This window comes from Triticum dicoccoides, chromosome 3B (assembly GCF_002162155.2).
Source record: "Triticum dicoccoides isolate Atlit2015 ecotype Zavitan chromosome 3B, WEW_v2.0, whole genome shotgun sequence".
Classification (NCBI taxonomy): Eukaryota; Viridiplantae; Streptophyta; class Magnoliopsida; order Poales; family Poaceae; genus Triticum; species Triticum dicoccoides.
The window spans coordinates 97,916,840-97,940,174 of record NC_041385.1 but is presented as its reverse complement, the minus strand read 5'-3'; the positions used below and the strand labels follow the sequence as shown (position 1 = coordinate 97,940,174).

The 23,335-nt window shown below is 44.0% G+C and overlaps 1 protein-coding gene and 3 non-coding genes across 5 annotated transcripts; 3 read left to right on the top strand and 1 right to left on the bottom strand.

Moving 5' to 3' along the window:
* Positions 1-1,133: 1,133 nt before the first annotated feature.
* TRNAI-GAU lies at positions 1,134-1,207 on the top strand. Its single transcript has one exon. It is a non-coding gene; the product is annotated as a tRNA-Ile (tRNA).
* A 107-nt stretch (positions 1,208-1,314) lies between these two features.
* Positions 1,315-1,394, top strand: TRNAI-GAU. Its single transcript has one exon. It is a non-coding gene; the product is annotated as a tRNA-Ile (tRNA).
* Positions 1,395-1,593: 199 nt separating this feature from the next.
* TRNAI-GAU lies at positions 1,594-1,667 on the top strand. Its single transcript has one exon. It is a non-coding gene; the product is annotated as a tRNA-Ile (tRNA).
* A 571-nt stretch (positions 1,668-2,238) lies between these two features.
* LOC119274999 (probable protein phosphatase 2C 1) lies at positions 2,239-5,021 on the bottom strand. Of its 2 annotated transcripts, XM_037555774.1 has the most exons (12): positions 4,808-5,021; positions 4,335-4,386; positions 4,146-4,225; positions 3,872-3,953; positions 3,712-3,782; positions 3,538-3,617; positions 3,350-3,447; positions 3,058-3,181; positions 2,883-2,965; positions 2,722-2,770; positions 2,562-2,629; positions 2,239-2,476 (listed from the first exon to the last, which is right to left on the bottom strand). In XM_037555774.1, exons 1-12 carry the CDS (start codon positions 4,906-4,908, stop codon positions 2,396-2,398), a joined length of 969 nt encoding a protein of 322 aa, XP_037411671.1. In that variant the 5' UTR covers positions 4,909-5,021; the 3' UTR covers positions 2,239-2,395. The 2 variants fall into 2 exon arrangements, with proteins under 2 accessions (XP_037411671.1, XP_037411672.1); XM_037555775.1 differs by lacking the exon at positions 4,808-5,021 and having other exon boundaries at positions 3,872-3,979.
* Between the last annotated feature and the right edge of the window lie 18,314 nt (positions 5,022-23,335).

The window sequence follows — 23,335 nt, the reverse complement described above, 5'->3', positions numbered from 1 at the left end:
ATCAGATTGATGGCCCACAGAGGAAGCTAGACGTGCCGTGGAGGCCCGAATCCGAGGCACGCACTCTAGCTCGTCAAGATGCCCCTCACCACCCTGCCCCGCCAGTGGAAGGATCTCCTCTGCCACCGCCGTCAGCCGCCTGGGCCTAGGCGCCTAGCCCAGCGGCCTCCTCCAGCGGCGACAGAGGGGATGGAGAGAGCTGCGGCAGCGGGCCTGGCGGTTGGGCTTGGTTGCCGCCGAGTCGCCCAAGCAGGAGGGCAATGCGGGGGTGAGTGGGTTACCACCATCTTGCGAAATGTTGGCAGATGACGTGTGGCACAAAAAGAGTTGTCAAGTAATTTGTATAGGAAAGCGTTTTGGCTCCCCGGAGCATTTGCTCCAGTATGAACAGTAACTCAGAAAACTAGTAAATTGTTTTAAAAAAATTCTGATTTTTTGTGTGGATGTTTGAGTTAGAGTCGCAAGCATGTTCGAGTTAGTGTTTCGTCCGTGAAAAAAATTTGACGTGACATTTTGGGGTAACATTGAGTGTTCAATTTGTTTTTTTGCACAGTCCAAAAAGTTTAACCTTTTTGCCTAAAAATTCCCAAGTAGCATTTGGACCATGAATACATAAATTTTTTTCTTCGTATTCTTTTGACATTTCAAAGATTATTCTCGCACGCAGGGACACTCTCGGGAACCAAATTGGATTTCCGAATTTGTATTAAACTGATGAGTGTAGTAATAAACTCTGGGTCTGAAGATAGATGAGCCTACTCCACAGGATTACCGCAGCGATGAATTACCGTATGTTGCAGCAGGAAATTATCATGACTTTCTCAAACCACTGAACGCTGAAGACAAAATTAGGGCTATATATTACTGTGTAATTATCTTTGTGTGATAATTATTTTTTTCAGGGAGAAGTCCCTATGTATCGCTGATGTATGTGTCCGAGACACGACTCTCGGAATAAAATGCGAACCACTGGACCCTCGAATTTGTCGCAGGGTTGACTCCAATCGTTTCTTGAATGAATTCAAAGCACCTCTCCCAGTTATTCAGTTATTCAACCCGGCCGCAGTGTAAGCAAAAAGCGTAACTACAATTTTAATTATTTTAAAATACAAAATATATTAATTAAGTAATAAGGTCCTGTAGCTCAGTTGGTTAGAGTGTTGGTCTGATATACCAAAGGTCATGGGTTCAAGCCCCATCAGGACCAATTCGTTTTTAATTGCGATTGCTATTTTTTTGTTATTTCCAATAACTGGTCATTGCTTTTTAATAACCAATTATTTTAACATAAAACAAATATTAAAAATATAATTAGGTCCTGTAGCTCAGTTGGTTAGAGTGTTGGTCTGATATACCAAAGGTCATGGTCATGGGTTCAAGCCCCATTGGGACCAATTCGTTTTTTTTAATTGCGATTACTTTTCTTTTTGCATATATTCCGTAACCGCTCATTGTTTTCTCTAGTAATTTAAGTGAGAATAAAAAATAAATTATTACTAGGTCTTGTATCTCATTAACGGATCTTTTAAATTAAATTCATACTAGCAACTAGCAAATATGCCCATGTGTTGCATCGGAAGAAAAATATAATTAGGTCCTGTAGCTTAGTTGGTTAGAGTGTTGGTCTGATATACCAAAGGTCATGGGTTCAAGCCCCATCGGGACCAATTCGTTTTTCTAATTGCGATTACTTTTCTTTTTGCATATATTCCCTAACCGCTCATTGTTTTCTCTAGTAATTTAAGTGAGAATAAAAAATAAATTATTACTAGGTCTTGTATCTCATTAACGGATCTTTTAAATTAAATTCATAGCAACTAGCAAATATGCCCGTGCGTTGCATCGGAAGAAAAAATAGCACACACCACGGGTCGGGTTATCGAGGCACCCAACCAGTTTGCAAGGAAGCCTAGCAACTCAAATTTTTTGCGGCCCAAGGCCGGTTCAGGTCCGCAATAGGGGGCTCCTCAAACACCTCCTCCTTCACCTCCACCTTCGGTATGGCGACATCGCCGGCGGCCGACGGGGCCATCATAACGTCAAGAGGCCCTACCACTGGGCGTTGTGATGGTGGGGGGTGGAGCCCTAACGTGCTCGTGAACTTTAATGAACCGGTCAATGTTAGATTCTGGACGTTAATGAAAATGAGCTTGACGATCTGAGGCTTAAATGATCATGAGTCTTAACGAGCTGAGCTGCTTGTTAATCCACCCCTGCAATAAGTCGAGATTCAAAGTGTAATTTTACTCATATTAATAAACCCAATCTGCAGGAATTATACACGCATGGGTATTCACAAGTACATTTCACTTCAATTTCTTTGGACTGCGGTATAGTACAACATGACCAAAATGGAAAAGAAAATGAATTTCTATTCAATATATACAACTCCTTTTCATTCATTCTGTTCGGTGGATGCAACTCCGGCAGCAGCGAGTTGCTCACCACCCACTTTCTCCAGTTCAACTCCACTACCCTGCAAATATCACACCACATAAACAATCCCAATGTGAAAAATGTAAATAACTTCGTATTGAAACTGGATGAATCTACAGGTCTACCTCATCATCTGGGATCACCACCGTCTTCACTTGCGCGACAATGACCGTAATGTCATCCATCTTACCGCCTGCATCGACAAAAAATGGTATCATGGGCTTTCTGGTTCTGCTGGATGGAACAGAGCATGACACAGCGTGTGATGGTATCATGGTCACGTACCTACGAGCTTAGCTCCAAGTAGCTTCTTCCACCAAGGAACATCGAAACCCTGCATGTAAGCAACGGAATGAAATGTGTGATATCATACATTTTTTAGCAAAAGAATTGAAGAAACTTGTGAAGAGTGACAGGATAACAGGGATGATGTATTTCTTTCGCACCCTACTCCGGGCCTCCATCGAGTAGGGTGAATCGAATGTTACATCCACTGAATGTTTTCTTGCAAGCTCCGCCAAAGCTTTTGCTGCGGAAAACATCAAAGTTTTCAGAGGAATTGGAAGGATGCACCATGTTGTTTTACGTCTCCAGTTGCCGAGTTGAAAGAGTGAGATTTACCAGCTTCGTTTATCCCTGGAGACTCTTTAATGACAGCAAGGATCTCTTGATCAAAGATATTGTCGAAGAATCCATCTGAGCCACTGACTATCATATCACCCTCCATAAGATTTACAGTGCAAACCTAGCATAAAACCAAAAGGGATCAAGATCAGTAAGCCCAGTCTTCAAAAACACTTAAATATTGTTCAACTTTATAGATCACTGCAGTGAAGTAATAAATGACCAACACTACAATACTCGTGTCATATTGCTGGGTGCTTCAACAGAAATAAAAAAAGCAACTAAGTACCAATGCATCTTGAGATGTTTGACCAATTGCCTCGGAGCTTAGCTGGTATGGACAATCAAAGTAATGTTCTTGCGGGCATGTAGAGAACATCACTTGCCCTATATGTTGAAGAAGAAGAAATATTAAAATTGGAATGAAGTAAGTATTCTAATAACCTTAAGATAAATATAAATTTCATTCATAATCACCTTTTCGAATAACTTTCAAACCACAGTCGCCCACACTCGCAATTTTCAGGGTTCCAGTCTTCTCAAGCATCGCGACGATTCTGTTACCATCACACATAATTGTATAAATTTTGACACATCTACTAGGAAAATGAGTGATCTGGAAGGCTCCAAACACTGTAAGAACATGCTTACACTGTAGCAGATCCGATGGAAGAAGTTGCAGCATGAGCCTTCATCAGAAGAATTTGAGGATCCTGACTGACCTGAAGACATGATATTTAGTTTGTCGCAATAGTAGTACATGACATGGTACTGGAACATAGTTTACTCAGTAGTACTAACATAGAAATACCTCCTCATCCTTGATAAAAGTAGAGCTGTTTGCCATAAGCTCTCGAGAAAACAGAGCTGGGTTGACATTCTTTTCTGCCCATCTGTCAGTAGATAAGAGAATGACTAGCTGGATAAAAGCCATGTGTCAATGCAAATTGCTGAAAGCAACATATATCTCTTGTAAAGTGCTGAAAGCAATCCAAACTACAAGAGATGAGACTAAGGGCACTGATCGCAGTTCAATGGAGCGATTCTCGAAATAAATAGAGTTTATTGCAGCAAAGATGGCATACCCTGAAACGCCGTCTGCAATGGCAAATACTCCACCACCATCACCGCCCACAAAGAAAGCATCTTCTCCTCCGGTCTCAACCTTGATAATGTGAGCAAAAGTAGGGAACTTCAGGTCTACATATGGAAAAAGGCAAAAGCACCACCCAGTATATGATTTGCAAACAACTGAATTGACATAAATGGCTAACCTTTCTCGGGTGTGGGATTACATGAGTTCCAATAGATAACACAGCTTCCAACCTACAATCATAGATTCACATGACCAAATGCCAACAGATGCACGATAAGTAACTTGAGAACCATAATTAGCACTTTAGAAGCAGATCCAACTATTGGTCCACCATTAAGCTAGAGCAAGCAACTTAATTTTGCACCTTGCTGCCAATACGAGTTAATAACGACAATTAACAGAATACATGATCCTAACTTCAAGTTAAACAGGAAAAAAAAACCACAAAAAAGTAAAACAGAATTTCCTTTATTAATTAGAATGGACAAAAAGGACCAGTATAATCATTACTCGCTAGTCACTAGCCTATGTACTACCAGAAAGCCCCTAAAATTATCTTATTGCAGGCTCCATGAACCGGACGGAGCCTAACATTTGGGAATGCAATATTTCGTGAAAAAGGAAGGATGGAGCAAAGGGGGGCGTATATACTTGGCGGCGCGTAGAGGGGAGAAACGCGAGCGGCGGAGCGGGTGGTGGGGAGCAGCGTGGAGGCAAGGGGGCGAGAGGCGGGACGCGGTGGAAGCCGCCATGGCCGTCTTCTGGCTGCTGTGCCGCTGCGCTGCTATCCTCCGTCGCCCGCGGCAAATGGGGGAGGCGCTAGTGGTAGTGGAGGCAAGCAGGCCACATCAACATGGCTGTCGCCTGTTGTTTTGCAGGCTCCCAGTAATAAACTCCTTTTCTTTCAGTTTGGTCCCTGGCTGGCTGCGTCATTTAAGGGCTTAGTATTTGATCGTAGAAATTTTTGAGGTTTGAAATCCTTAGTTTTTTTTCTGTGTGGATTGTATGATTTGTTGTATTGAATTGTATATAATGTTTTTTGTTAAGACTTTCTTTCACACTATATTTGTTACTTAGGCCCACTAATATGGATGAAGTTATTTTATTTTCTTTATAGATATCCACAAGACACGTGTCTGCAATCGACGAAAAAATCAAATCCAAATGTGAATTACACGCGGAAAATGGGTGCCGAACATGGTTGAAAGTGAATCTCTTAGATGCCTCTATTGGGGTTTTAGTGATTGAAGGCAAACCAATTGAGAGAACCAACATTTTATCAAGTCTATCTCTTGAACTCAGTCCTTTATAAATGGCCACCTTACCTTCATTTCAAGATGGCATCTACATTAAGCTCTTATAAATATCCCCTTATGGGACAGAGTGAGTACTTTATAGGTTTTTGGTGAATCCAACATTCACATTGGACGTAGGACAACCTTGGTACCGAAAGGGGCACATGAAAATGTACTTTGATTTGAACTTCAAGGAAAGACCACAAGCCAGAGATCCTCAAACAATCCACTCGAGCCACTCAACTCCTCTATCTTCCTAAGCCCGATTACCACTGACGGTGTCCTGGACTAGGGGGTACCAACCTAGCTAGCCCATAGTTCTCGGGCCGGGCTTATGGGCCCTCATTCTCATAAGGAAGGACTCCGGAAGCCTCACACTCGACGTGATCAAGACAGCCTCAGCCGAAGACTGGACGTGTACTCCAAGGACATCTTCGGCCACCGCCATACGCATCCTTAGATCTGCAACCAACCATGTAACCATATGTACCCCTCTGGCCTATATATAAGCCATGGGGTTTAGCCTGTAAAAGGATCCGATCATAATCACATCCACCTAGCCTTAGGGTCGCTCCTCGACTCCCCTGGGTCGCCCCCGCGCGGCGACCAGGGGGGATCCCTAGCGCCGCCAAGTCCTTGACTCCCTCTGCCACCTCTCCCGCCGCCGCCGCCGGGCAAAGCCTGGTTGGCGTCGGCGACATCGGGTGTCGTGGTACTAAGTCTGACGGTAAGAGTAGGGGGTACGTATGAGGAGGCAAGGCCCTAGCTACGGCGAGGTTGTACACACGAGTTTACGAGTTCAGGCCCCTCTCGGAGGAGGTAAAAGCCCTATGTCTCGGTGCCCTGAGGCGGTCGACTGGAATATGAGTGTGTGTGTGTGTGTTACAGGGGGTGCGAACCCTTGTGCTAGAGGAGGGGGTGGCTTATATAAAGTGTGCCAGGACCCCAGCCATCCCACGTTATAGGGTTCAATGTACATTAAGACAGTGCGTTATTGGTAACGCCAGCTATAAAGAGCTTCAATGATCTTTAAGACTACAGAGTGAACGCCTGACCGTTGCCATCCTGGGTGACTCTAGGTCTTCTGCACTCCGATTGGTTTCTTGTATGGTCGAGTAACTTCATCCTGGTCGAATGGAATTGGGGTATCCGAATGAGATAATTGGTCGAGTGGATTGCACTCCAAGGTTACTTCAGTCGGTATCTTTTGTTATACTTTGAATGTTCTTGATTTAGGGTAGTGACCTTGGGTAGGGCATCTAGGTCAAGCCTAGGACCCAACCCTAGGTCCATGGCATCGTCATTAGCCCTCGAATGGATTGAGGTCTGAATGAAAAGAGAGTTGAAGTTGATCCCGACCTGATTCTTATGCTTCGTAGGCATTTTTCCCGAGTTTGAGAATCATGCTGAAACTTCAACTTTATTTCAGTCACCTTGATCGATTGAGAGGTCGTCGAGTGAACTATACTGACAATCTTCGAGTGTTGATATGGTACGAAATCTTCAGCGCGACTGGTTACTCTGCGGTTCCCAGATCTCACGGGATTCAGAACTTTGGGGAAGCGTGCGAGATGGAGCGCGCCGCAGTAAACGGGGTGGATAGACAGGGGCGCCTCAATTATCGCGCCACATTTTTTGCCACGTATCAGGCGTGCGACTGTTACGGGATTTGACAAGACTGCTTGGGCCCACGAGTCAGCCACTCGGAAGCGGGCCCATAAAAGGCGTCGAGGCCGATGCGTTTGCACAATGCACCTTATTCCCCTTCTTCTTCCTCTGCTTCCCCACCACGTCCTCCTCCACTTTTGATGCCGCCGCTTGCCCGTGCGTAGTTCGCCGCAATGGGAAAGGACAGGACGGTGGCCCTGGAGCGCATGAAGAAGGCGATGGCAATGATGAAGGGCAAGAAGACGAGTCGGGGGTCATCGTCGAGGTCTAGATTGCCGCCTGGTTGGATCCAGGGGAGCTGGATTCGGTCCATGATCCAGAAAGAAGATTTGGAGGATCTGGCCGCCGCGGGCTTGATTGCTGACGGATCTTGGAGGTTGCCGGGGAACGAGACCGAGCGTCAGCCGCAAGAGGGTGAGTGCGTCCTCCTCGCAACTCATGTCGACCGTGGTTTCACTATGCCTCCGCATCCTTTTTTCCAGGGTTTCCTGAACTTTTTGGTGCCCAACTTCATCATTTCTCTCCCAACACTATCACATATCTCGCTGCGTATGTCTCTCTGCGTGAAAACTTCTTGGGTTCTCGACCACATTGGGGTTTATTGAAACACATCTTTACCCGCCGTTCCCAAACTGTGAAGAAGGCAAATCCGACTGACAAAAGGACGCATGTGATCCAAATGTGTGGGGGTTTAGGGATTCAGATGAGGGTCAGGAGTACTTTTCCTCCTATGACCCTTCCCGAGTCGGTTAGGGGGTGGCAGTCGACCTGGTTCTATTGCCAAGATGTTCCGACCCCTGGTCAGTCGACTGGTCTTCCCCCCTTCACCATGGATCGAGTCCGCCAACCCTCTTCATTGACCGTGACTTCAGGAGAGAAAGTAGAAGTGTCCATGCTAGTCGACCGGGTAGTTCAATTGGTCCATGACAGTGTTACTGGCATGGATTTGTTGGACGTGTTTCTCAGTCGACGCATCCAGCCCCTCCAAGCTCGCGATCATCCAATGTGGATGTACTCGGGCACCAATGACACCGCCCGGGTCCACCCAGAGGAGGTCGCCGAGGAGACAGTGGCACAGTGGCTGCGGGGCATCACTGGAAACAAAGACAACCCCAGGGGGTCTAGAAGAGTTGTACCATTCGACGCCGAAAACAAGACGGACAAGGTCTGACCTTTGTTACCGAGTGTCTTTTCATTCTGATTTGCAACTATCCTTGAATCTGATTGATGCTTGTTTAACTCCCTGCCTTGCAGATTTATACTGAGATGTACTCAATGCCAAACGGGGATCAAGTCCAGGAGGGAACGGAGAGCACAGATGAGAGTGGCGACTGGCTCAGGCCGATCCAAACAGTCTCAAGACCCTGCAGGTGGGCGCAGCAAGGTAGCTCCTCCAAGCACACAAGTGCAAAAAACGCACTCGGCATCGTCTCCGGAACCATCTGAAAAGGCCACCAAGCAGCCCAAGGTCGCCCCCTCAAAGCCTCGGAAGGCCTTGCCCAGGATCAAGGTGGACGTTCCCATCGCTTCTGCGTAACTGTTTTGTTTTTTTCCCTTTGTTTTTGCATTGTTTGGGAACCTCTATGTTGTCGTCGACTCATTCTCCTGTTTGATCGAGTGGGCTCTGAATCTTTTAGTGATGCGACTTCTGGGACCTCCATGGACATTTACAAGGATCAAGACAATGAGGAAACTGAAGACGTGACCACTTCCAAAGCGGGTATAATTCTACAATCTTTATGCTCATTTTTTTGGTTGAACTATCGGTCGACTGAATTCTTATGGTCGAGTCTTGTGCATCACCACAAGATGTCATTGAACTTCCAGATGACGACGAAGACGTGCCCCACAAGACCACGGGAAGAAAGGGTAGGACTTTGAGCAGGAGGGTGCCTGCCAGCAAGGTACCTCAGTCGACATCAGCGCCAGAAACAGTGATCCAACAAACCGGAGATCCAATTCGGGCTTCTGTTTCTTTTGCTGAAACTGTGTCGACTGATCGTCCTCCGGCGTCGACCGCTCAAGTCCTTGCTCCGTCCATGCAACTCCATGCCTCAGATCCTCTGACTGCTTCGACTGTTCCACCAACTCCGCTCTTTGTTTCTCATCATGTCCCAGAGGACCTGGCGGGCGCTGCTAAGGAAGCTATACTCCAAGTAGGCTTTATGTTGGAGCAAATGAAGGTGGTGCACGAGGCTAGCAAGGCTTCCTATGATGCCAGCTTTCTCTTCAGATCAATGTCAAGGTGAGATGATTTCCGACCGATCTTTCAGTTTGATCTTTGCTCTGTTAGGATATGGTACTTGGAAACAGCTGATTTATTATCCGCAAGATGTCCATGGATGAGTGTTTTGAAACCTTTAATGTGCATCTATCATGAGTCTGCACTTTATATCTGTTCACCCACTGGGTGCTTTAACTTTTGCTGAATAGTTCTTCTGCTTGAGTTGACTAGGTCGAGTCGAGTGTATCTTTGAATTGGTGGGGCCACGCAAAGTGCACCCACTGGGTGTAGTCCCCGAGACCGCCGTCGAATGTTTGATTCGGCGGGGGTCTTTATCAAATGTCTCTTTACAGTTCTTCCACTCGGTCGGGACAGATCGTGCCGAGTGGGATCCAGACCAATGCGGGCATGCTGAGTGCACCCATTGGGTGTAGTCCCCGAGACCGCGGTCGATGATACGTCTCCAACGTATATACAGTTTTTGATTGTTCCATGCTATTATATTATCTGTTTTGGATGTTTAATGGGCTTTACTATACACTTCTATATTATTTTTGGGACTAACCTATTAACCGGAGGCCCAGCCCAAATTGTTGTTTTCTTGCCTATTTCAGTGTTTCACAAAAAAGGAATATCAAACGGAGTCCAAATGGAATGAAACCTTCAGGAGAGTTATTTTTGGAACGAACGCAATCCAGGAGACTTGGAGTAGACGTTAGGGAAGCTTCGAGGAAGCCACGAGGGTCCAGGGTGCGCCCTACCCCCTGGGCGCGCCCCCACCCTCGTGGGCCCCTCATGGCTCCCCTGACCGACTTCTTTCGCCTATATATATCCATATACCGCAAAAACATCTAGGAGTACCATAGATCGGGAGTTCCGCCGCCGCAAGCCTCTGTAGCCACCAAAAACCAATCGGGACCCTGTTCCGGCACCCTGCCGGAGGGGGGATCCCTCACCGGTGGCCATCTTCATCATCTCGGCGCTCTCCATGGTGAGGAGGGAGTAGTTCACCCTCGGGGCTGAGGGTATGTACCAGTAGCTATGTGTTTGATCTCTCTCTCTCTCTCTCGTGTTCTTAATTCGGCACGATCTTGATGTATCGCGAGCTTTGCTATTATAGTTGGATCTTATGATGTTTCTCCCCCTCTACTCTCTTGTAATGGATTGAGTTTCCCCTTTGAAGTAATCTTATCGGATTGAGTCTTTAAGGATTTGAGAACACTTGATGTATGTCTTGCATGTGCTTATCTATGGTGACAATGGGATATCACGTGATCTACTTGATGTATGTTTTGGTGATCAACTTGCGGGTTCAGTGACCTTGTGAACTTATGCATAGGGGTTGGCACACGTTTTTGTCTTGACTCTCTGGTAGAAACTTTTGGGCACTCTTTGAAGTACTTTGTGTTGGTTGAATAGATGAATCTGAGATTGTGTGATGCATATCGTATAATCATATCCGTGGATACTTGAGGCGACATTGGAGTATCTAGGTGACATTAGGGTTTTGGTTGATTTGTGTCTTAAGGTGTTATTCTAGTATGAACTCTATGATAGATCGAACGGAAAGAATAGCTTCGTGTTATTTTACTACGGACTCTTGAATAGATGATCAGAAATGATAACTTTGAGGTGGTTTCATACCCTACAATAATCTCTTCGTTTGTTCTCCGCTATTAGTGACTTTAGAGTGACTCTTTGTTGCATGTTGAGGGATAGTTATATGATCCAATTATGTTATTATTGTTGAGAGAACTTGCACTAGTGAAAGTATGAACCCTAGGCCTTGTTTCCTAGCATTGCAATACCGTTTACACTCACTTTTACCACTTGTTACCTTGCTGTTTTTATATTTTCAGATTAAAAATACTCATATCTACCATCCTTATTGCAGTTGTATCACCATCCCTTTGCCGAACTAGTGCACCTATACAATTTACCATTGTATTGGGTGTGTTGGGGGACACAAGAGACTCTTTGTTATTTGGTTGCAGGGTTGTTTGAGAGAGACCATCTTCATCCTACGCCTCACATGGATTGATAAACCTTAGGTCATCCACTTGAGGGAAATTTGCTACTGCCCTACAAACCTCTGCACTTGGAGGCCCAACAACGTCTACAAGAAGAAGGTTGTGTAGTAGACATCAAGATCTTTTCTGGCGCCGTTGCCGGGGAGGTGAGTGCTTGAAGGTATATCTTTAGATCTTCGATCGAATCTTTTAGTTTCTTGTTTTATCACTAGTTTAGTCCACAAAAGAAAACTACAAAAAAATGGAATTGAGGGTGCCTCATATGCTTCATCTTTTTAATATCTTTCGTGAAAATGATGGGAAGGAAAATTGTGCTCAAGTACTAGAAGAAGAATTACATAGAATGCTTGGCATAAAATATGTGAATGATGAGCATGATTGCAATGTTGTTAGTATGAATTCTTTGAATACCCATGATGCTAATGATATGCAAAGCCACAAGCTTGGGGATGCTATGTTTGATGAAGATGATATTTTTAGTCCCCCAAGTTTTGATGAGAAAATATATTATGATGATAGCATGCCTCCTATCTATAATGATTATTGTGGTGACATTTATGCTATAAAGATTAATGATATCCAGGAAACTTGTCGCCATGGTTTTAATGCTCAGATTGATTATGTGAATAAAATATCACATGATAGTTATTTCGTTGAGTTTGCTCCCACTATTATTCATGAGAAGAAATTTGCTTATGTGGAGAGTAGCAAATTTTCTATGCTTGTAGATCATGAAAATAATGCTTTATGTGATAGTTATATTGTTGAATTAATTCATGATGCTACTGAAAATTATTATGAGGGAGGAATATATGCTTGTAGGAGTTGCAATAATATCAAGTTTCCTCTCTATGTGTTGAAAGTTTTGAAGCTATGCTTGTTTTGCTTTCATATGCTAGTTGATTCTTGTTGCCATAAGTTGTTTGCTCACAAAATCCCTATGCATAGAAAGTGGGTTAGACTTAAATGTGTTATTCATATGCTTCATGATGCTCTCTTTATGTTTCAATTCTTATCTTTTATGTGAGCATCATTTGAAATCATCATGCCTAGCTAGGGGCGTTAAACTTTAGCGCTTGTTGGGAGACAACCCAATATTTAACCTTACTGTTTTTGTGTGTCCACATGATTATGCTACTGTAGTAATCATGTTTTATAGCTTTTTTTCCATAAAGTGCCAAGTAAGACCTTTAGGATAGCTTACGGTGATAGTTGTGTTGATCCTGCTGAAAATCAGAAACTTTTTCGCCCAGTAAATTAGTTTTGCTAATTCACATAAACGTGATTTTGATCTAGTTCGTTTTTACCTGGATTGGTACACAAATTTCTCAGGTTTTCCTAATTTGGTAGTATTTTTGGAGTTACAGAAGTATTCGAATGATACAGATTACTACAGACTGTTCTGTTTTTGACAGATTCTGTTTTCTATGTGTTGTTTGCTTATTTTGATGAATCTATGAGTAGTATCGGAGGGCATGAACCATAGAGAAGTTGGAATACAGTAGATATTAAACCAATATGAGTTTATAATGAGTTCATAACAGTACCTAAGTGGTGATTTATTTTCTTATACTAACGGAGCTTACGAGTTTTCTGTTAAGTTTTGTGTTGTGAAGTTTTCAAGTTTTGGGTAAAGATACGATGGACTATGGAATAAGGAGTGGCAAGAACCTAAGCTTGGGGATGCCCAAGGCACCCCAAGGTAATACTCAAGGACAACCAAGAGCCTAAGCTTGGGTATGCCCCGGATGGCATCCCCTCTTTCGTCTTCGTTCATCGATAACTTTACTTGAGGCTATATTTTTATTCACCACATGATATGTGTTTTGCTTGGAGCGTCTTGTATGATATGAGTCTTTGATTTTTGGTTTACCACAATCATCCTTGCTGTACACACCTTTTGGGAGAGACACACATGAATCGGAATTTATTAGAATACTCTATGTGCTTCACTTATATCTTTTGAGCTAGACAATTTTGCTCTTGTGCTTCACTTATACCTTTTTAGAGCATGGTGGTGGTTTTATTCTGTAGAAATTATTGATCTCTCATGCTTAACTTATATTATTTTGAGAGTCTTTTAGAACAACATGGTATTTGATATGGTTTTAAAATTAGTCCTAATATGATGGGCATCCAAGTTGGGTATAATAAAACTATCATATAGAGTGCATTGAATACTATGAGAAGTTTGATGCTCGATGATTGTTTTGAGATATGAGGATGGTAATATTAGAGTCATGCTAGCTGGGTAGTTGTGAATTTGAGGAATACTTGTGTTGAAGTTTGTGATTCCCGTAGCATGCACGTATGGTGAACCGTTATGTGATGAAGTCGGAGCATGATTTACTTTTTGGTTGTCTTCCATATGAGTGGCGGTCGGGGACGAGCGATGGTCTTTTCCTACCAATCTATCCCCCTAGGAGCATACGTGTAGTACTTTGTTTTGATAACTTTTAGATTTTTGCAATAAGTATATGAGTTTTTTATGACTAATGTTGAGTCCATGGATTATACGCACTCTCACCCTTCCACCATTGCTAGCCTCTCTTGTGCCGCACAACTTTTGCCGGTACCATACACCCACCATATACCTTCCTAAAAATAGCCACCATACCTACCTATTATGGCATTTCCAAAGCCATTCCGAGATATATTGCCATGCAACTTTCCACTATCCGTCTATTATGACATGCTCCACCATTGTCATATTGCTTTTGCATGATCATGTAGTTGACATCGTATTTGTGGCAAAGCCACCTTGATAATTCTTTCATACATGTCGCTCTTGCTTCATTGCATATCCCGGTACACCGCCGGAGGCATCCACATAGATTCATATTTTGTTCTAAGTATTGAGTTGTAATTCTTGAGTTGTAAGTAAATAAAAGTGTGATGATCTTCATTATTAGAGCATTATCCCAAGTGAGGAAAGGATGATGGAGACTATGATTCCCCCACAAGTCGGGATGAGACTCCGGACTTTATAAAAAATAAAAGAGGCCAAAGAAGCCCAAACAAAAAAAAGAGGCCAAAGAAGCCCGCCAAAAAAAGAGAGAAAAAAGAGAGAAGGGACAATGTTACTATCCTTTTTTCACACTTGTGCTTCAAAGTAGCACCATGATCTTCATGATAGAGAGTCTCCTATGTTGTCACTTTCATATACTAGTGGGAATTTTACATTATAGAACTTGGCTTGTATATTCCAATGATGGGCTTCCTCAAAATGCCCTAGGTCTTCGTGAGCAAGCAAGTTGGATGCACACCCACTTAGTTTCTTTTGTTGAGCTTTCATACACTTATAGCTCTAGTGCATCCGTTGCATGGCAATCCCTACTCACTCACATTGATATCTATTAATGGGCATCTCCTTAGCCCGTTGATATGCCTAGTTGATGTGAGACTATCTTGTCCTTTCTTGTCTTCTCCACAACCACCATTCTATTCCACATATAGTGCTATGTCCATAGCTCACGCTCATGTATTGCATGAAAGTTGAAAAAGTTTGAGAACATCAAAGTATGAAACAATTGCTTGGCTTGTCATCGGGGTTGTGCATGATTTAAATACTTTGTGTGATAAAGATAGAGCATAGCCAGACTATATGATTTTGTAGGGATAGCTTTCTTTAGCCATGTTATTTTGAGAAGACATGATTGCTTTGTTAGTATGCTTGAAGTATTATTTTTTTCATGCCAATATGAACTTTTATCTTAAATCATTTGGATCTGAACATTCATGCCACAATAAAGAAAAATTACATTGAGAAATATGCTAGGTAGCATTCCACATCAAAAATTCTGTTTTTATCATTTACCTACTCGAGGACGAGCAGGAATTAAGATTGGGGATGCTTGATACTGAAAGAGATGGATATCGACTAGAGGGGGGTGGGGTGGGGGGTGAATAGGCGATTTTTATGAAAGTCTTCAAAACATGGGAGTTTCGAAGACAAACAATAGAAATGACCCTATTCGTATGCAGCGGAAGGTAGACTATACTAGGCAAGCCATAGTCAAGTATTCAATGAAGTGAAAGCACGAAGACTATTAGCAGCTAGGTAGTAAGGATCAGGATGGAAGATAGTATGAAGCCAATCAGAACAAGTAGTCACTCAGTGAAGTCAAACAGATAATGCAAGCAGGCAATGACTTCACGAAGACAAACCGTAAGTAAAGGGAAGTGAGAGATAGAACCCGTAGCTCGAAGAGGACAGTGATTTGTTCGAACAGTTCCAGTTGCTGTGACAACTATACGTCTGGTTAGGGAGGCTGAGATTTAACTCAGAAGACCGCGTCTTCACCTTATTCCCCTTGAGCTAAGGACACTTAGTCCTCGCCCAATCACTCTGGTAAGTCTTCAAGGTAGACTTCCAAACCTTCACAGACTTTGTTCACCGGTAATCCACAATGACTCTTGGATGCTCAGAACACGACGCCTAACCGGCTGGAGGATTCACAGTGCTCAAGTGTAACAAATCTTCATATCACGCAGACATAAAGACTTCAGTGATGCCAAACACTCTTTGGGCTCTGGGTGGTTTGGGCTTTGTCCTTGCAAGGATTCTCTCTCAAATGCTTCGGAGGTGGGTTGCTCTCAAACAACAAAAGCCATGCACTAACTCTGAGCAGCCACCAATTTATGGTGTAGGGGGTGGGCTATTTATAGCCACAAGGCAACCCGACCTGATTTGTCCGAAATGACCCTGGGTCACTAAGGAACTGACACGTGTTCCAACGGTCAGATTTCAAACACACGCGGCAGCTTGACTTGGGCTACAAGTAAAGCTGACTCATCGGACTCTGGATAAGATTTGCACTCATTGTCTTTGCTCGAAGACATAGGATTTGGTTGAGCATCACTTTAGTCACTCTGACTTTGTTCACTTGGACCCCACTTAACAGTGCGGTGGTTCCTATGACTCAACAAAGAAGAAAAGGAAACAACGAAACAACTAAGTCTTCGCGCTCCATAGTCTTCATGCGATGTCTTCTCATGTCATAGACTTCACTGTGAATAGCTTCACAGACCACCATTGTCTTCAATGTCTTCACACATTTTTAGGGGTCATCTCCGGTAGGTAAACCGAATCAATGAGGGACTACTACCTGTGTTATCCTGCAATTCTCACAAACACATTAGTCCCTCAACCAGGTTTGTTGTCAATACTCCAAAACCAACTAGGGGTGGCACTAGATGCACTTACAATCTCCCCCTTTTTGGTGATTGATGACAAACTGGTTGAAGTTTTCAACGGGGATAAAAATATGTGAAATTGTAAAGATATTGTCGTCATAGGTGGCAAAAGGCTCCCCCTGAAGATGTGCATATAAATGGTTTGCTTTGGAATGCAAATGCACATGGCTGGTTGTACTTGTGGAGATCCTCTTCAACTTACGAAGACAATACATCATGCATGAAAAAATATAACTAGGATAATGACATGCATATGAAAAATGGATGTCTGCAAGATGACTTCATGCGGGATTTATCATCGCACATGTGGAATTTATCGTCGCATCACAGCATAGCAGAAAAGTAGCAGACGACCATCAAGTTTAAGTGTTACTACTCAAAGAGCCAAATGTTTCAAAAGCGAGAGTTGTAAGCACTTGGCAAAAGTATAGCAACCACCCATATGGACCCGCTTAAAGACTATCAACTCATATGCTTCTCCCCCTTTTGTCAGTAAGGACCAAAAAGGTTTGAAGACATAGAGCCTCTACTCGTTCCCATGAGGAGTAGGTGAGGCAGCAGGGTCGACAATGAGGTTCGGTGGTGCAGACGAACTTGGTGCAGTGTCGATATGCGCCGAAGCTGGAGGTGGTGAAGTAGCATCATCTCGTCATCAATGACTCTGGCATTAACAATTGCCGCGGAGGAGGAGTACTCAGAATCTTCGAGTGATGGAGTTCGATGCTAGACAACGTTCCTGGGAGGAGTGATATCAAACTTGAATCTCTATGTGAATCCATTGTCATGAAGATCAGCTTCAGCACTGAGCAAAGACTCTTCCATGACCTCCGACAGGTTTCATGAATGACAAACGCATTCTTGGTGGCAAGATTTTGAATGCGATTAACATCCACCAAGAGGCTTTGCATCTGATGCTTTAGCCAGTAATGATGCTTATCATGTTTTTGATGCAAGGCCACGAGAAGCTCTCAGTCATTGAGCACACGAGATCTCTTTCGAGGCCTTGGAGCAATAGTGCTTTCAGTGGCTTCAGTATGGGCACGACGAGGTGCACGAGTATTTCCAGCCAAAGGATAAACATGAGTGGCAGCATGAACTCCTTCAACATGTTGAGAGAAACTTTGACGATCGACATTGTGAAGATAAATTGCCTCCTTGGCAGGCTCTGGGTATATGGCTTCGACAGACATATCAACCTCTGGCAAGAATATGAGATGGTTGCGTGCAGAGGGCTGATAGTTAACAACAGAGTGAAGCTTGATCAGACGCATTACCCATGGAGCATAGAATTTCATACCAAATATATCTGAGCCAGATGCAGCAAATTGGCGAATGAAGAAATCCTGAGCATTGAAGCTGATGCCATTGGGAATATAGAAGACCAATGTCTTCATTGAACCTTCATGCTTTGCTGAGGAAGAATGTCCTTTGATGGGCCATAGAGTTCGCCTGATAATGTGATAGATGGTGCGGGGAAGATACTCTAGGTCTTCAACAAAGAATTCCCTGGGATATTCAACATCTTGCGGCAGTGGCTTCATCATACTCAGCATTTGGCTTATGTTGGGCTCAGGCTTCTGGAAGATGCTTTCCAAGGCATTGCGGTGAAGCTGACAACCAGGTTCATATAGTTCACCTGGTGTGGGCAGGCCAGTAAGCTCAATGAGATCGAGCTTTGGCTTCATGGTGCACATTGCCTGTCATCCACTCAATTACCCATGTCTTCGGATCCCTGTTGTAGCCGCTAATGTGAAGAGTTGCATAGAATTGCGGCAGAAGTTCTTCATTCCAATTTTCTTTATCAGTCACAAACTGGAGAAGACCTGCATCTCTGAAATAGTCAAGGGCTTCTTCTAAGCAAGGCAGGCCCGCAATGGCTTTGCAGTCCAGACGCATATGGAGAAAGATGTGCCCCTGATTGTATAGTATGCACGAATAGTAACTGCGCTGCTGATAACTCCAGAACCGATCAGATGATATTCTTGGCTTGGAATATGGGTTCTTGGCTCTATCAAAGAAAGTGTTGTGTGCTATGAAACCATTAGCGTTGAATGATCCTAGCGCAGATGCAGTACCTGGAAACCTTGGCAGCCTTGGTTTTGGCTTCTGAACCTGAGGCTTGTGCTCCACATGATAATCAAATTGAGGTCCGGGAGTAGGCGGAGGAACCAGAATGGGCCATCTGATAGTGACAAGCCCGCCTTGATAAAATGCTTGCTCAATGGTGTGTGGCCTTGGTGGCGGTACATGAGCAGTGGCATTGACAAGGGCTTCCGACTGCACATTGGTTGCAAGTGCATCATTGGCTTCAGACACCGTGTTTACTGCGGGCGCCACATTAGCTTCACCCATGACAACGTCATTGGCTTCAGTAGTGTTGTTGGTGTCCGCCTCAATATTTTCAACCTCGACTTGAGTAGCTGGAGGGTCGGGCACAAACACGTTCTCCTCGAGAACATCTTCTTGGTTGGTAGGGGTGTGGCAACACATTCTTCTTCTTCTTCACGGGTTTCTTGTTGTTCTGCGGCTGATGCAGCCGGTGTATCTTCAGCAACTTTGGCTTCAGATTCGGAGATGTTCACAGTGGGAGTGGCTTCAGGAAACACTTGTTGTGCAACTGAGTTGTCTTGCACTTTCTCCTTCTGGAACGCTCGACGGAGCGACTTGTGGCCTTGGTCCTTTGCGAAGCCTGCGAAATGCGGGCGACGCTTTTGGAGAGAGAGTTGGCTGGACCACATAGTCGTCATCATCAAGTACTAGATTGGTGACTTGAGGTGGGGGAGTACTTGGTGAGCATCGACTTGGAGTTTCTTGTTGTGGGTGATCAGCCCATGAAGCATCTTGAGTGATTGGCGTCAAAGGATGACCAATGTTGATGAGTTTGTTGTTTGTTAGAACATGCGATGATACCATTTGGCGCTCGATCTGAGGAAGGACTTCATCATCATCTACATTGTCTTGGGGACCAATGTCTTCAGCTGTGATGTGGTCAACAGCTGGAACTTCTTCAGCTTCAGGAGCCTCTGTGGAAGCAGGCTCGTGAACTATTAACTGACGCTCTTGGTGTTCGGATGCAGGACGAGCAAAAGAGATGGGCTCGACAACGAGGGGCTCTGTGGGAGCAGCCCGATCTTTCTTCTTAGTCTTTCTCTTCTTGGTCGGTGGAGCATCGTCAGTGGTGTTCTTGGACTTGCGCTTTCTGGCTTCGGCTTCAGCTGCCCTTGTTTTCTTCAGTTCCGAAGCCACTGTGGGGACCTTAGGCTTCGAGCCTGTCATGCTGGCAGGGAGGACAATGCGAGGGGCTTCCCGCCCTGATGCTTCAGCTTGTGCCACAACATGCTTCTTCTTCTTGGCAACCAGCTTGGGTCTATGCCAGGACGCCCAAGTGCTTTGCGCTTCTCAGCTTCATTGTAAGCTTGAACATATTCGGCAGTGAGGTTTTTCATTCGCTCGCATGAACCTTTGGCTTCTTCACGTTTCTTGCGAAATGCCTCCTCGAGGTCATGCAACATTAGCTTGAAGTTTTGAACATCAGCCACACTGTGCTTGGCCACGTGCTTCTTGAACTGGGCTTTCTCATAGTCAATTTTGTTCTTCAGTTCAACAATTTTCTGAGCCAGAGCCAGCTCAGGAGCAATGGCGCCTTGGAAGGCGACGCTGATGCCAATTGGAAGCTGAAGATCATCAAAACTAAGGTTTGGTTTGTCAAACCACTCATCAATGAAATTGTTCAGAATATTCACATCGAAGAGGGGCAGATCGTTGAAGATCTCCGCCTCTTGCTTGCTCTTAATCATCTGCTGAAGGGTATCATCACCACACTCATCATTTGTTGACATATCAATGTCTTCATTCTCGTTCCTCAGAACGGCAGCTGGGGTCAGTGGTTGACCAGAGCTCTTGACAATTTTCTTCTGGGGCTTCTCTTTCTTCTTGGAGACTCGAGATAGATCTTCAGAATTAATACTTGGTGCAGGAGGAGCAGTTGCCAATGGCTTCACATGTGAAGCTTTTGGTGCAGCAGAAGGTTTTGAAGCCTTAGTTTTCTTCTGCTTCTACGGCTTAGGAGGAGCTGGCGCTTCATCAGAATCTGCATCATCAACTGAGTGATCCACATTAGCCCCTTGAACTGCTATGTGACTGATGAGGCCTTCGAGATTGTAGAAGGGGCCGATTTTGTTTTCATTGGCTTCACGGGTGCCATCATCCCGAGGAGAAGATGGACCGGGGTTGAAGTCAAGTCCAAATGCCTTCTTGTTCTTCACAACAGAGTCTTTGGCAAACTTGAAGTTGTGCTTGAACAGATTGTCTTCGCAACACCATAGCAGAGAAGATGGGTCAGCATTCTCTAGCCTTGGTCCGCGAACCATGCACGGGTAGAAGCCTCGATCAATAGCTTCAGACTGGGACTGGGGTTGAAGATTTTTGTATAATATATCTCTCTAGGGCTGCTTGATGGCATTCTTCTCAGCATACTCAGCCGTGACAAATCTGCACTTGTACCACTCCTCAGCCCAATATCTTCGGATCCATTAGATTTGAGTTTTGCGTTCACCATAGGTTTCTTCAGGGTCTGTCTTGTACAGTTCATGCAGATCTGGTGGCAAATCTTTGGATGTATTCCCACGACGCTATCTGCCACCCTTTCTAGCTGACTTTTCAGTTGCCATGAAGCTTAAACTGAATGGCTTCAGAACTTCCAAAGGCTTCCGACGGCTGGTCAGACAAGAACTGGCTTCACGAGAATTTATGTGACTCTGTAACAATTCTGCAAATGAATGCAGACTATGAGAACCAAGGGATTCTCTCGAAGACATGTACCTGTGGCAGCATTAGAGGTGCGAGGGAAGGGGAAGAGGTCATATACATTCTCAGAAGATTTGGAAGATAAATTAGTTTTAAGACATTGACCTCATAACTGCTACGTCTTGACCTTGCGTTGGTTTTCCTAGAAGAGGAGAGGGTGATGCAGCAATAGTAGCGTAAGTATTTCCCTCAGTTTTTGAGAACCAATGTATCAATCCAGTAGGAGGCTCCTCAAAATTCCCACGCACCTACACAAACAAACTGAGAACTCGCAACCAACATGATAAAGGGGTTGTCAATCCCTTCACGGCCACTTGCAAAAGTGAGATCTAATAAAGATAGTAAGATAAGAAAAATATATTTTTGGTATTTTATAATATAGATGCAAAAAGTAAAGATGCAAATAAAAGTAGATTGAAAGCAAATATGATAAGAGATAGACTCGGGGGCCATAGGTTTCACTAGAGGCTTCTCTCAAGATAGCATAAGTATTACGGTGGGTGAACAAATTACTGTCGAGCAATTGATAGAAAAGCGAATAATTATGAGATTATCTAGGCATGATCATGTATATATGCATCATGTCCATAACAAGTAGACCGACTCCTGCCTGCATCTACTACTAGTACTCCACACATCGACCGACTCCTGCCTGCATCTAGAGTATTAAGTTCATAAGAACAGAGTAATGCATTAAGCAAGATGACATGATGTAGAGGGATAAACTCAAGCAATATGATATAAACCCCATCTTGTTATCCTCGATGGCAACAATACAATACGTGCCTTGCAACCCTTTCTGTCACTAGGTAAGGACATCGCAAGATTGAACCCAAAGCTAAGCACTTCTCCCATGGCAAGAAAGATCAATCTAGTAGGCCAAACCAAACTGATAATTCGAAGAGACTTGCAAAGATAACTCAATTATACATAAAATAATTCAGAGAAGATTCAAATATTATTCATAGATAAACTCGATCATAAACCCACAATTCATCAGATCTCGACAAACACACCGCAAAAAGAGATTACATCAAATAGATCTCCACAAGAGCGGGGGAGAACATTGTATTGAGATCCAAAAAGAGAGAAGAAGCCATCTAGCTAATAAATATGGACCCGTAGGTCTGTGGTAAACTACTTACAACTCATCAAAGGGGCAAGGATGTTGATGTAGAAGCCCTCCATGGTCGATTCCCCCTCCGGCAGAGTGCCAACGAAGGCTCCAAGATGGGATCTCGCGGATACAGAAGGTTACAGTGGTGGAAATTGTGTTTCGTCTGCCCCCCGGATGTTTTCAGGGTACGTAGGTATATATAGGAGGAAGAAGTACGTCGGTGGCCGCCCGAGGGGCCCACGAGATAGGGGGCCCGCCCTACAGGGGGGCCCTCCTATCTCGTGGCCGCCTCGACTGCTTCTTGACTTGCACTCCAAGTCCTCTAGATCACGTTCGTTCCAAAAATCACGCTCCCGAAGGTTTCATTCCGTTTGGACTCTGTTTGATATTCCTTTTCTTCGAAATACTGAAATAGGCAAAAAACAGCAATACGGGCTGGGCCTCCGGTTAGTAGGTTAGTCCCAAATTTGTGTAAAATAAAGCCCATAAACATCCAAAGGGGTAATATAATAGCATGGAACAATAAAAAATTATAGATACGTGGGAGACGTATCAAGCATCCCCAAGCTTAATTCCTGCTCGTCCTCGAGTAGGTAAATGATAAAAATAGAATTTTTGATGTGGAATGCTACCTAGCATAATTCTCAATGTAATTTTCTTTAATGTGGCATGAATGTTCAGATCCAAATGATTCAAAATAAAAGTTCATATTGATAAAAGAAATAGTAATACTTCAAGCATACTAATCAAAGTAATCATGTCTTCTCAAAATAACATGGCAAAAGAAAGTTCATCCCTACAAAATCATATAGTTAGGCCATGCTTCATTTTCGTCACACAAAG

Excerpts from the sequence above, each read along its gene's own strand:
- LOC119274999 (XM_037555774.1), bottom strand. The coding sequence starts at position 4,908 with ATGGCGGCTTCCACCGCGTCCCGCCTCTCGCCCCCTTGCCTCCACGCT. Across the intron at positions 3,954-4,145 it reads ATTGCAGACGGCGTTTCAGG|ATGGGCAGAAAAGAATGTCA; the intron begins GTATGCCATCTT and ends ATCTACTGACAG. Across the intron at positions 3,618-3,711 it reads TCCATCGGATCTGCTACAGT|AATCGTCGCGATGCTTGAGA; the intron begins GTAAGCATGTTC and ends TGATGGTAACAG.